General features: G+C 38.5%; 1 protein-coding gene across 1 annotated transcript in view; it reads left to right on the plus strand.

Annotated features, from left to right (window-relative positions):
- The window catches only part of VGLL3 (vestigial-like family member 3), a 43,204-nt gene that overhangs the window by 11,392 nt on the left and 17,672 nt on the right, over nt 1-14,140 (plus strand). Inside the window, exons 2-3 of the mRNA XM_012644320.1 lie at nt 338-623; nt 9,647-10,177. Coding sequence (XP_012499774.1) covers nt 338-623; nt 9,647-10,177 — 817 coding nt within the window. The remainder of the gene's footprint in view (nt 1-337; nt 624-9,646; nt 10,178-14,140) is intronic.

The raw sequence follows: 14,140 nt of genomic DNA on the forward strand, positions 1-14,140 counted from the left end.
GAGAAACTACAAGGAATCAATCTGTCACTATTTTTTTAAGTCATTCTCCTTTTGGTAGAGCTGGATTTAAAAATAATCTTGCTTTGAAATATATCATTTAGTAATGAACTTTTCTGTTTGTTTGCCAAATTTGGAATCACAGACTTTTTTATGTGTGTGTGTGGGAAGGAGGCAACTGGTTTGGGAAGGAAAAAGATGGGAGTAAAACAGATGAAGAAGACTCAGTTTGCAAACATATGTTAATATTTAGATTCTTTTTTCTTAAAGTGAAAACTTAACTAGTTAATGCTTTCTTACAAACTGTCTTTGATACTGTGTTTTGTTTATTTCATCCCAGAAGAAGTTAGCGGTATACAGCAAGATGCAGGACTCTCTGGAAGTCACCCTTCCCAGCAAACAAGAGGAGGAGGAGGAGGAGGAGGATGAGGAGGAGGAGGAGGAGAAAGACCAGCCTGCCGAGATGGAGTACCTTAACTCTCGCTGTGTCCTTTTCACTTATTTCCAGGGAGACATTGGGTCAGTAGTGGATGAACACTTCTCAAGAGCTTTGGGCCAAGTCAGCACCCTCCATCCAGAATCTACCATTTCAAAAAGCAAGATGGGGCTAACCCCCCTATGGCGAGGTAAGAATTCAAAAGCAGATGCTCTCCAGGGCACTGTCTGTGTTTCGCAACTGCCTGTACCAGGTTCCAGCTGGAGACTTGCCCCTGGAGGACGGATATCCACTTGCTTTTTAATTTTTAAGGACAGCAAGGAATTTCTTTCAGACAAACAGCTGGATCAGTTTTGTCACATGTGGAATGCAGGATTGGAAAGGATGCAGTCACACCCCTTAAATTCCTCTTGGAAAGTAGTGATACAACCCGCTTGAGTTTATAGTGGCCAGATTGAGCTGTGAAGCACCATTCCTAAAGCCCCGCTGGCCTAATTTGGATCTCTAAATAATAGGCATGCCTAAATCAGCTTTTAAAAAATTAGCTCTTGCTCATTCCAATAAGTGCTACGTGGTGACATAGCAGAGATGCTAGTCTGACCCAGGAATATACGCTTTGGAAGCCTTCTGTGTTCTCTCGATAGCCTTCTCCATCCTGATTTGTTGCAGTATTAACTCTCTGTGGTGTACAATCTAAGAATTGTTAACTGCATCTACATCGTTTAAACCAGTGTTTTTACCTCGGTAAAGAAAAAGCAGTACGTTGGCCGCCTCTTCTTTATTTCCTTTCATATGGAGGTCACAGAGATGTCTTTGAATCTGATTTCTAGCTGCAGAAAATCACTGGGTGATGTATTAATCATGATAATTACAAGGTTAGAGGAAAAAATACATCATTCCAATGATAGCTTCAGAGAAATTTGTTGCAATTATTTCCTCCAAACTCACCTGGTTCTAAGAATTACCTAGTACAATGGTTCTGGAAGTGTGGTTTCGCTGACCAGGAACATTAGCGTCACAGGGGAGCTTGGTAGAAGTGCTCATTTTGGGGCCCCACCCCAGACCTCCTAAATCAGAAACTCTGGTGTGGGGTAATCTGTGTCTTAATCAGCCCTCTTGGTGACGCAGATGCAGGCTCAAGTTTGATAATCATTGATCTAGTGCTATTAAAGACAGTTGGCAGGCCCCCCTTACCTCAAATATATTGAACTGAAATCTCCGGATGGAGGGACAGGGAATCACACTTTAACAACTGCCCTGGGTGATTCCTTGGTGAGGAAAAGCTGGCCGCTTGTGGTAGGAGGCACAGGAACTGTGGCTAGTTGTCTACTCTCAGGAGTGGAGGAATGATTCTGCTCCATTGTAGGAGGTCCTGGCCATATTGGATTGCTGGGCATGATCTGTAGATACAATGCTTTTCTTCCTTTCTCTTCTTCCCTCCTTCCCTTCTTTTATTCCTTCCTTTTCTTTTTAGTAAATATGAACAACACTAAACAGTGACCAAAAAGGGAAGGTGGAATACAAATCTAATGTCCAAGGCCTTGGTAGAAGTGAATTAGAAAAAATACTACTTATTTGATTAGTAAATATTATGGACTTCCTACAGGAACTGAGACTTAGTCCTTGGAAGCCTAAGATGTTCATGTAATCAACTAATGTCCCATTTTATAGCACATGGTGAATAATTTGAAGAATTTATGGAGAAGAAAAAAGAAAATGTCAGTCAATTAGATGGCCTTAATAATTAATTTGGTATGTCAATAATAAATTTTATCAGGATAATCAGTTCCAGGAAAGTAATAAATACAACGTCTACTTCCTTTCACATACTGACATAGACAACCTGGAAAATGGAACTAGGGCCACAAATTATATCTTGGTATGAGACTTCTCATCTATAGTATCATAGTATCATAGTCAGAATAATTTTAATAGGATGTTGTGTATGTGCAAAAACCCTATAACAATTCAGTATTTTCCCCATGAATTGTGTGACATATTAGAGAAGACTGTTGAACAGATGTCAAATTTTAGTATAGAAAGGATGAACAATGGTAATCTTTTAGTAATTATTGTTAGAATTTTCTTGGCATCATCTTAAATTTGGTTTTTAAATCTGTCTCCTATTTCCTTCGTTGACTTACACAGCAAATATTTAATAAGCTCCTACTATGAGTTAGGCAATGTTCTATGCACTGGGACTGTATCAGTAAGTGGGACAGCCCAAGGCTCTATACTCATGAAGCTGAAGTTTTACTGGTAGAGACAGGAATAAACAAACAAACAAAAATGACATGCAAGGTGTTTTTTACTTAAATTGATAATGAAAGCCCTCTCTGAGACAGTTACCTTTGACCAGAGACCTGAGGGAAATAAGAACCCTCATCATGTGGCCATCTAAGGAAAAGTATTAATAATTCTTCACAGAGGGAACGGCCAGTGCAAAGGCCCTGAAGATGGATTGAGCTTAGAATGCTCAATGGGAAATCAAAATGCTGTGTGAGTGGAGTGACATGAAAAGTGATAGATGGAGAACAGATGTTTTAAAACTTTGTATGGTAGTTTACCAAAGTTTCCCAGGAGAATATAGCACGCCCTTCAATTCCCATCTCTTCTTCTCCCACTAAGGCTACAAATCTCATATCTAGTTATCACATGCCATTTTCCCTGATGCTCAAAATAATGCATTTACATGTGGAAAGTCTGAAATAAATACAAATTGAATGTTTAAATGACTGAATTAAATGAAACAAGTTCATACCATATTCCCAGAATTAGAAAACAAAAAAAGTCTTTAATAGAGAATTTCTTGGTAATTAGTTGTATGAAGTCTTTGGATACAGTTTTCTTATTTCTAACATCAGGGCGTTATATTAAGTAATTGTTAAAATCTTTCCTTATGTAAAAGTTCTGTGATTTAAATGTATTATTTGGCTGGATGCGGTGGCTCACGTCTGTAATCCTAGCACTCTGGGAGGCCGAAGCGGGCGGATCGTTTGAGCTCGGGAGTTCGAGACCAGCCTGAGCGAGAGCGAGACCCTGTCTCTACTAAAAATAGAAATAAATTAGCTGGACAACTAAAAATATAGAAAAAATTAGCTGGGCATGGGGGCACATGCCTGTAGTCCCAGCTACTCGGGAGGCTGAGGCAGGAGGATCGCTTAAGCCCAGGAGTTTGAGGTTGCCGTGAGCTAGGCTGATGCCACAGCACTATAGTCTGGGCAACAGAGTAAGACTCTGTCTCAAAAATAAATAAATAAATGTATTATTTATTTTTCATTTGTGAACAGAAATCTGCTATAGTTGTCTGTAGTTGTGAATTAGTCAGTTTTAGATAAACATATATACAGAACTTCAGCAGGATTCATAGGAGAGCCACAAAATATAAACAAAGATATAGAAAATATCTTAAAGAAGTACAGTATAGTAAGATTGACATGTCTAGTGAAGAGATTTAGAGAGAATTTAATATTAATTGGCAAAGCTACACAGGGTTGGAAAATGCAGTCTATGGAGGCTGTTTGCTTTGGATTCAAGTCCTGGCCTTATTACTTTCTAGTTGCAATGTGATCTTGGATTAATAACCTCAAATCTCTCTGGGATCAACTTCCTCAACTGTAACATGTGTTTATTGATACCCATCTCCTAGAGTTATTGTAAAGAATTTTTTGATAATGTACATGAATAATTTAGCACAGAGCTTGACTCGAGGTGCTAAATGAAAGTCAGATGCTTTTTCTCTTTTCCCCTTCATTTGACACATAGAAAACAAACCTGGAGTCTTTATTCAGAAACATTGTTTTCCAGAAGTTTGTGTTTCTGGTATAAAACAGAGTGTTTCGGATATAGTAAGCACTAAAGGCTATTGATAATGTTGAGGGCAATGGCAACGATACTTTATAGAGGAGCCACTGGCTGACCAGTTGTATTAAAGTAAGAGTTCTAGTTTATAGCATGAAGTTATTACAATGTTACAGAAGTGCTACAGTGCTACAAATGAATTTACACATTTGATAGCAGAATATATTTCCACAGCAAATCTTTAGACAAAAGATAGTACGTGTCAGCTAATAATGGAATAATGATCATAACTTGAACATATGTATTCTTGATGGAGATTTTTTTTTTAAAAGTTCTTTCTTGGTGTTTTGCAGCTATTAGGCAAACAATTAATGACGGAAAATATTTGTACATTATTTAGTAAAACATCTCACCAGTCTAATCCTGCTAGAGATTTTAACAGGGATTGAATAGAGCCTTTCAGTTAAACAAACCTAATGAATCTGATTGTTCCCTTATCCCCATACAAATAAAAACATCGGCTTCAGATATGTCTATATATTGATCTTTACAGAATATGTGTGTATGTGTGGTGTGTGTAGAAAAGACGTATAGTTAAATCAAGCCATAGTAAAGTAGATCACTGACTTAAAACCGTGTGGAATGACAATCTTACTGATATATATATATTTTTTTCTTGTTGTAACTGCAAAGCAAATTATCTGTTAGTTCATTGATCTCCATATGGTCTGCTTGGGGCAACTCATTCTCATAGGAAAGGGCTCTCAAAATCAGTACCAAGTTTAAATAGCAAAACCGAGGCAGGAAAAGGTGGGCCTGTTTCATAAACTGGTTGAGACTGGGAATGAAGGAGTTAGAGAGTTGAGTGGAATCTCCAGAGGCACTGAAGTTATCACTTTTAGGAAGTTTAGGACAAACACGTGGGAAGAAAGTGAGGCCTGACTTACCTCATTCCCACTGCCTCAAAGGAGTATCAGCATCTGATATCACCCCTTGAAACTCTCATTGTACAGTCACAAGCCCATTTTGAGCAACTCTAGAAGAAAGCGTAATAACTAGAGGGCAATCTTTGGACATGACGGTAATGCATAATTACTGAATGACAGAAAACATCGGAACTCATGTCATTTAACCTGTCACCCAACAATTTATTTTCATGGGAAGAGCAACAAGAGAATGAGAATTAAATTACAGCAAGAACACTTTAGGTTAAGAATTGAGTACATTTTTTTTACCAAAGTTAATAAAAAGGAAAAAATATTATCTTTTAACATTGATGTTTTTAATCAATATTTAAGAATGTGTTTTCTAGAGATTTTTAAGATAGCTTAAGATCAAGGTTCTACAATATTTCCTTGTCCCATTTTTCCTTTTAAGACCATTTTCATTATTTTTAAAATTAAATATAAAATGTTTAATTCTTCAAGTTTTGAATTTTCTCTTTTTAAAATTTTTGCCCTTAGTTTTTGTCATTGTTTTGTTTTGCTTATCCAGAGAGACATTTAAGGTCAATGTAAAATTATCCTAGCTTCTATGAAATTGAAAAAAAATACTTGGTGTGCCATGTTAAACTCTTTCATGCCTCTAAGATATATTTTTGATCTAAATCAGATAGTGAGATTACTGTGTTTGCTTTGAGTAGGTTGTATTGGGAAATGTTTCATTTTTTTTGTTTGTTTAGAAATAAATGTGTGTATGTAATATTTTTAATTCCAAATGTAAATTGAGCCATATTATATTTAGACTTTTCATACATGTTAGACTATCAGTGTTAACATCATCCAAATATTGGTTAACATCACCCAAATATCAAGTAATATTAAATCCAAACTCACCATGGAGTGTTAATATCATCAGTTCTCTATTGCCTCCACTAATCTGAAAAGTAATATTGCATAGAAATAGCTCGTGTAGTTTCTCATATGCTTTTTCATCCAACAAATGTGGCTGTGATTAAGTACTCATAAGCAAAGAGTCATGTAATGAAAAAAATTTACATACATATGAAATAAGCACATTGATTCTCAGGCATGAAACAAAGCATATCATCTGTTTCTTTGTATCAAGTTTTTTTTTTTCTTTAAACAAGCAAGATACCAAATAGTGATTCTGAAATATAAATGTCTTCATAAACATATTTTCAATTCAATATTGTTTCACTTACTTGTGAAATGTAACAGTTTTTCTGAAAAGGCCTGCATAGATCTCTGCAGAATTTATATTAATCCCAGGAGACATACTGACTGGGAACATATTAAGTTGCTTCTAATTTTATTTTTCCCTGGAGTATTTTAAAACTTCATTCAATCTTTATAGAGTGCATTTTCAAAAATAGATTTCCATTTTTGATAATAATGTGTTCACTAATCACAGTACAATATTCATAAATAAACCAATAATACTTTTGGTAGAGAATTTGTTAATTATTCACATTTGTGCATGCATATCCAAAATGCATAAGCTTCAATAAAATAAGATTGGTTCCATGTACATAAAAATGAGAAAAAATGAAAGGAAATAAAAGGAGCGATGGTATGTACTCCCTGTATTTTGACATTTTAATGGAGAATTTTAATAAGTGAAACTCTCTCTCTGGCACATACTTGTGGGTTGGAGTTCAATGGTTTTCACGATATGATTCTGGCCCCTTCAGGAGATAGAAGTCAAGAGCAGAATGAAGGGTTTGGTCCCAGCAATGGAAGTTGTGAAAGCAAAGTGGCAGATTGAAAGTGGCAAAGCTGAATTATGGTAATATAAGGAGCCTCTATAAACTCCTTGTGTGGGTTTTAAGCTTTAAACATTCATTGACGGCTTTCATTGTGGGTGTGACAGAAATAGTCTACAAGTGGCCCTCACCTAAGGCAAATTGAATTTTCTTCTTACAACTTATACAATTTTCCTTCTTGTCATGAGCAACATTTTTCAGGTAAAAAAGTGACAATTGTTAACTAAAACGTATTTACCCCAATGCCAGTAAGTTTGATTTTAAGTGTTTTTTTTTTTGATAGATTTTGATTGTGACAAAACAAAGTCATTCAATTAAAAGTTTTCTGGGACTGTTTGAAGATTTGAAGAGTGTGCATTTCCATCTTTTGCCTCTTTAAGAACACCATTTCCTAGATTTCCTCAAAGTGTTTGAGATCCATGGAGATATCGTGAGGGACAGACTTGACTGCGAGACAGTGAATAGCTGTTTGTCCACAGGCTGAATGGGGTGAATGATGATGGCTCTGGGGCAGGACTGAAGAGGAGAGAATAGAAGAGCTGGCAATGCTAGTACCACAGCCTTTAAAGAAGGTAGAGAGAAAAAATATTTGAACACCACAGTGATTACCTAATTTTGTTAGCCAGATGATATATGTGGTAGTCAATTCAAGTTCTCTAAGCTTTCCCTGAGGCAAGAAAAGTATGTCCTGGAAATTTATGAAGTGAGAACGTAAATATGTCAGACTTTTTAATACTTTTAATTCAGAGTATGTCTTAAGATATCTTTCATTCAATGGAAAGATCTAGTAAGGCCCTTTTATGTGGAACACAGTATGGAAATACTATCTCGTACACGTGTGACTAATGTCTGCAGCAACCATATCTTTATATAGCGATAGAAATAATCCATAGGACGCTTCACAGAATCATAGAAGTATTAAACCAGAAGATGATGTGAATCAAATGAATTCAAATGCCTCCTTTTTGGGTGAAAGTTAGCCGGGAAGATGAGTGGGTCCATTCAGGGTAATACAATGAGATGGGGTAAGAGCTTGAACCAAAGCTGAACTCCTTAGTTTCCCGGGCCAGGGCTTGTTCCAGTACACAGCACTGTAGGCAGCAGGCTACAGGTGGAGGGATTGAGCTTTCTACACACAGATCTATGTCACCTCCAAGTTTAAAACCCTTCAAAGCTTTTTGGGACCCCCTCAGGATAGAGCACACATTCAGTACCATCACCAGCAAGTCCACACCTATCTATCTGGGCCCTTTTTATTTCTATAGCCTCATTTTCTTTTTCTTTTTTGCTGCCTTCTGCCTACTGAACTCTTTGTCTCTCAAATGCTGCTGCTGCTGCAGGCGCTGTGTGTGTGAGATATGGACTTTGTTCACATGCTGGTCCATTTGCCTAAAACTCTCTCCCACACGTCTTCACAAGGCCAGCTCCTACTCATCCTTTCAGCCTTGACATAGTCAGCACTATTTTAGGCTGGTTCCATGCTCTCACTCTGTGCTTCCTATTGTGAGAATACCTCACGTCACATTGCACATGTCTATTTACTTATAGGTTCTTCTGCAGATTGTGACTAGAAGCGATGTCTCCCTGGTCATCCTTGACTCCTCTACGTTTGGTACCAGTAGGCCATCGATAAGTTATGATGATTGAGTGGAGAAATGGAATTGATGCAGAGTTAGGGGAAGATTCTCCCTTTTTTTCCCTCATTTACCCCTAAATGCCATTCTTCGATGTTTCTCTCTCCCCCAAACACTCCCTCAAACCTTCTGCCTCTACTTGAATCTCCTCCACTTGTGATTACCATAGAATCTTCACCAAATTCTAGAAGTTCAGGTTATAGTTGCAATTGTGCCCTCTTGTGGCACATTATGAAGTGTGTCAGTCATGGGCCAGTGAACGGACTACCTGGCGTCAAAGCCCAATCTCATATTGCCAGTCTGAGTCTCAGGCTTCTTCTCTGCCTTGATTTCCTCATCTCTAAATTGGGGCTAATAACAATAACTACCTCATAGGACTGGAGAGAGAATCCTATGAGATCATCCAGGAAAAGCCCTTGGCCTAGTGTTGGGCATTTGATCACTGTCATTAAATGTTAACCGTTATTATTCTCAGTCTGGACACTCCCAGATCTCTACAGAAAAAAAATTAGAATTCACCCTTCTTAATGGAAAATGAGTGTTGGAAAATGAGCATAATTAAGTGTGATCTTACTTCCATTTGTTACTTTTGGCATCAAAATGTTTAGTTTGAATGAAAATTGTATTTTCATTTAGAAGAAGTTTGGTAAAAACTACAATTTCTAAACTGCATAAACCTCATCTATGGCATAGCTTTCTTTACCAGGGAAGTGGGTAGCTATGACCTCCACTCAGATCTGATGGCTGCAAGACACCCAGGAAGAAATGAGGCTTTTCAATCCCAAAATTATAAACCTCAGCACAGACTGGGACAGAATAGGCTAAGCAAAGCAAATGGAGTGGGGGTGGGGGAGGGGGGCTCATTCAGCACTAACGCATCGGCTCATGGACTCAGCGCGGCAGCACAGAGGCTGACCTGGTATCAATTCACCCCTGTGTGGGGAGATTAGAAGTGCATGTTAATTCGCCTGCTTACAAAATATTATTGGACAAGTAAAGGCAAGTCTATCCCAGAACTGAATCTCATGTACATTTTTTTTTCTCTCTTCTCAGACAGCTCAGCTCTCTCAAGCCAGCGGAGTAGTTTCCCAGCTTCCTTTTGGACCAGCTCTTACCAGCCCCCACCCGCACCCTGTTTGGGGGGAGTTCATCCTGACTTTCAGGTCACTGCAACCCCTGGCACCTTTTCTGCAGCTGACCCCAGCCCCTGGCCAGGACATGGCCTGCATCAGACTGGCCCTGCCCATCCCCCTCCCGCGTCCGAGTCCTGGCACTATCCTTTGGCATCTCAGGTGAGCCCATCCTACAGCCACATGCATGATGTGTACATGCGACACCACCACCCCCATGCCCACATGCACCATCGCCACCACCACCACCACCACCACCACCCTCCTGCTGGTTCTGCCCTGGATCCGTCCTATGGGCCCCTGCTGATGCCATCAGTGTGCACGGCCAGGATTCCTGCTCCCCAGTGTGACATCACAAAGACAGATCCAACTACAGTCACCACTGCTACCTCAGCGTGGGCCGGAGCCTTTCATGGAACAGTGGACATAGTGCCAAGTGTGGGGTTTGATACAGGTGAGCTAGTAGATTTCCTCCTTTCCATAAAAAGAAGAAAAAGTCATTTTAAAAATGGTGGATTATTTTTTGAAATGCTTTTTGAAATGTTTTTCTCTTATCTGTAAAGTTAGGCTTTGCGAATATGTTTATAGAACCTAACCATTTTGCAGTAATTCCTGCATTCCTGCAGAAAACAGTCTGAGGAAGGTCTCAGAACTTTTCTCCCATCTCTTAGGTTAGTAATCTGTTCCTTTGAACTGAAATCTCTTGTACCTTATGTTTACAGAGAATTGAATACATTATCTAAATCTCCCATGTCGCTGTACTCTATACCATGTGTAATGCCTAATATTAATATAATTCAGAAATAGTATGCTTCAGCGAATTTCTTTCTCTCCTTTTTTTGTTAAGCCTTATTTATGACATATAAAACAAAATGCTTTCTGGAATATAGTCTATAGTCCAGCCTTTTGAAAAAGAACTAGGGAATATATTCTAAAAGAATGGATTTTCATTCCTTTTCTTTCTTTCCCTTCCCTTCCTTCTCTGGCCTTTGCTTTTTTCCCTTCCTCCTGCTCCTCCTCTTGCTTTTCTCCTCCTCCTCCTTATCCTCCTCCTCCTCTTTCTCCTCCTTCTCTCTCTCTCTCTTTCACTCTGATTTAAATAACACAAGACTTAAAAGACTACTATAAAATTTATATTGAACAGATTTAGAAAAAAGTAGTGAGGAAAACATTTCTTCACAGAGCATTCATCTCCTCCGTGGAATTCACTAGTTCTGAAGGTCATGGTGTTAAATGTCTGAGCTTCATTTTCGGACCAGATTAGTCATATTAATAGTATTAATAGTTCTGAGTTCATGAAATCACAGGCATCAAAGGCTAAAAAGGCAAAACAAGTCAATGATTACATCCCTAGAGTCTACATTCCAAAGTCACCCACCTCCACCTCCAATCCCAGGTTCTTTTGCTAGAACACTTTGTGACATACTGGAACATTCTTTCTAGAAGTTTAAAGAAACTCTTTTCTTCCTTAGTTTTTCTGGAGTGTGGAGGATCTTTAATCCAGTGCTGGTTCACAACAGAAAAATCCCCAGAGTAATAAATGGTTAGCATCACGTTGCTCTTGTCCTGACATGAGTGGGATATTCTTATCTTATTTAACGGTTCTCCATGGAGCTTTCCGAAGTTGATCATTGTCCTGCCTCCCACATGTCAGCTTCCTGATGAGACTCTGGGCTCATGCTGCTTTCCTAGATAGAATATTAGGGGATTTGTTTCTCCCTGTCCAGGAGAAGAGTGTTTAATGGGCCTAGCCAGCACAGAGTCCCCTTCTTCCTTTGCTGGATGCTAACAGAATAAAGGCAATTTGTGAGTTGTTTGATGCTTGGGGCCAGATCTTAGAGACCCAGTATGGTAGTCAATTTCATGGGCAAACAGTCCCTTGAGGCTCTTCTTATTTCATAAGATACCTGTGTAGCCAGAGTAACAATGCTCTGAGCAGACAAGAGGAATGTTTTCCCATTTATGAATTCTGTCAATAAAGGGGGAAGTGGATGTGATTGCTTGTTGTTCTGTTTCTAATTCTCTGTCATTTTTTTTGCCTACTTTTGTACTTGTTAACTTTGCTGCGAGCTTGATTCACTGACTCGTTCAGAATTTTGGCTTGAAATAGTCTCATCATGATGAAAAGTCATCATCCTGTTTTTAAGAAGTGGACAAGAAAAGATTTTTGTTCTCTATGAAAAATCTTGAAACGACCCATTTAGATATAATTCTCGAAACTTACTGAGCTATGAATGAATATTTATTACTCACAATATAAATATAAAACATTACCAAGGTAATTTTTATATCTACATGTATGTATATGTATATACACACACACATATTCACAATTGCTTTTAATTCTTAAGCTAAATCTAAGATGAATCTTCTTAGATTCATTTAAAAATAAGGAAAATATGGCTCAGTAAACCTACTTGCTTAAATTGCATTGTTATGTGTCCAAGCTGAGGTTTGAACTAAGACCTGTCCCTCTCTAAGAGATTACTGGGGTAACATCTTTCTGTGTAAATAATAGGTAAATTAGGTAAGATTAGGTAAATTAAACTGTTAAGATGGTTAATAAATAATGAGGAAGGAAGGTTTCCCTATTGAATGTATGTAGTTCTATTCTTTGTCAGTGTGGACTTAGGACAATGATCACAATTCATCCCTATCTTATAAGTTTTGACCCAATTGAGAAAACAAAGGCATCAAGCAGATAAGAATAAAATTATTAGCATAACCATTGATCAGGTGGAATTGGAGATCCTAGATTAGGCTTAATGCTGTAATTGGACTTCTTAATACTTTCAGCTAAATTTAGATTCTGGGATATTCAATCCCTGGGAAAATGTGAACTTCAGAGATGATTCCCATGGACATCTCCCTTGTCACACAGTTTAGAGCACCATCACTGTGAAAGGAGATTGATGATTGCTCAGATTTGCCTCTGAAAAATATAATCTGACATGGCCCTTGTGTATTTACCCTACAAAAAGTAGTAGCAAGAGGACCACGTACTTCCGTGCATGGGGCCTGGCCCAAAAAAAAGAGAGTGGAAGGAGTTGAGCCTTAAGTGGTAATTTTCTCCTCTGAAATTCAGACATAATATTAAATACTACATCTCTCTTCCTTTGGGAGGAGTTAGAGAGGGGTGTGGGAGGTCAATTTCCCCTGGAAACAGACTCTAAGTCTCAGATGGCTTGCAGACAATTGAGGGGATAATGTAATCAGAACAACATTTTTATGGGATGAAAGATTTGGGCAGAAAGAGAAGTCTCGCTGATGAAGTTCAACAGAGACATTAATTTTACAAGTAGCTCTTGGGTGTGTCCTTCACAACTGTCCTTCCTTGAGTCAAGAGGGTTGACCTTTGACATTCCTGCATTGACCAGTTATTGGTTGTAATCTGCCTCTGAGAAAGGGTCATGCCATTGGACAAGGTGGCTTTGCTCAGCTGAAGGCAATTCCCAAAGAGAGAAACAACTGAAAGTCAGGAGGTGCCAAAAGCCTCAATCTTGAAGAGGAGTGGATCTGGTTGCACACTACAGTGTCCACTATAGGGGGACAAGGAAAGGGTAGTAGCTACTAGACCACTTTTCCAACTCTTTGTGAAAGAACGGAAGTTGCTGTATAATAGGTCCAAGTGAGGAAGGGGGTAGGGTAGTTACAAAGAGTGAGAGATGGGTCCCTCGGTAAACTCTATGCCACATCTACCTAACGGTGACTCAGAATGAATGCTGGGTGGTTACTGAGCTGCCAAGGGAAGAGACAGTCATAAAACACTTCAAAGTTCAGGTACCTGGGCCACTAAAATGTAGGTCATTTTCATATCCATTAGAAGATAAATACCTTATCCCAGCTATTTTGAGAATAATTTGGTACAGGACATGATCTTTTCTGCAGGAGAGAAATGATGCCTTGGCCCTTTCAGGATCCTATAATGAAATACCATAGACTGGGGGACTTATAAACTACAGGAATTTTACAGTCCTGGAGGCTAGGAAATCCAAGATCAAGGCATTGGTAGCTCTGGTGTCAGCTGAGCGCCTGCTTCCTAGATGGTTATCTTTTTCACTGCAACCTCATATGGTGAATGGGGCTAATGAGCTCTAAGGGTCTCTTTTATAAGGGCACTAATTTTATTCATAAAGGCTCTGCTCTCATAACCTAATTACTTCCTAAGGCCCCACTTCCTAATACCATCACCTTGGGGTCAGGAGTTCAGCATTTGAATTTTGACAGGGGATAAACGTTCAGTCCATTGCAAATGGTTTAATAATTTTATGTGCATTTTTATTTTGTATTCATTTAAAGAAATTAAGAAAATCTTGAAATCTTGAAGACTCAACATGATATGATATTTAATGACAAAAGAAAGTTTTTAGTATCATGTATAATATAATTCAGGGATTAATAAAATTTTTCTGGAAAG

This window comes from Propithecus coquereli, unplaced genomic scaffold, assembly GCF_000956105.1.
Source record: "Propithecus coquereli isolate 6110/MARCELLA unplaced genomic scaffold, Pcoq_1.0 Scaffold21, whole genome shotgun sequence".
NCBI lineage: Eukaryota > Metazoa > Chordata > Mammalia > Primates > Indriidae > Propithecus > Propithecus coquereli.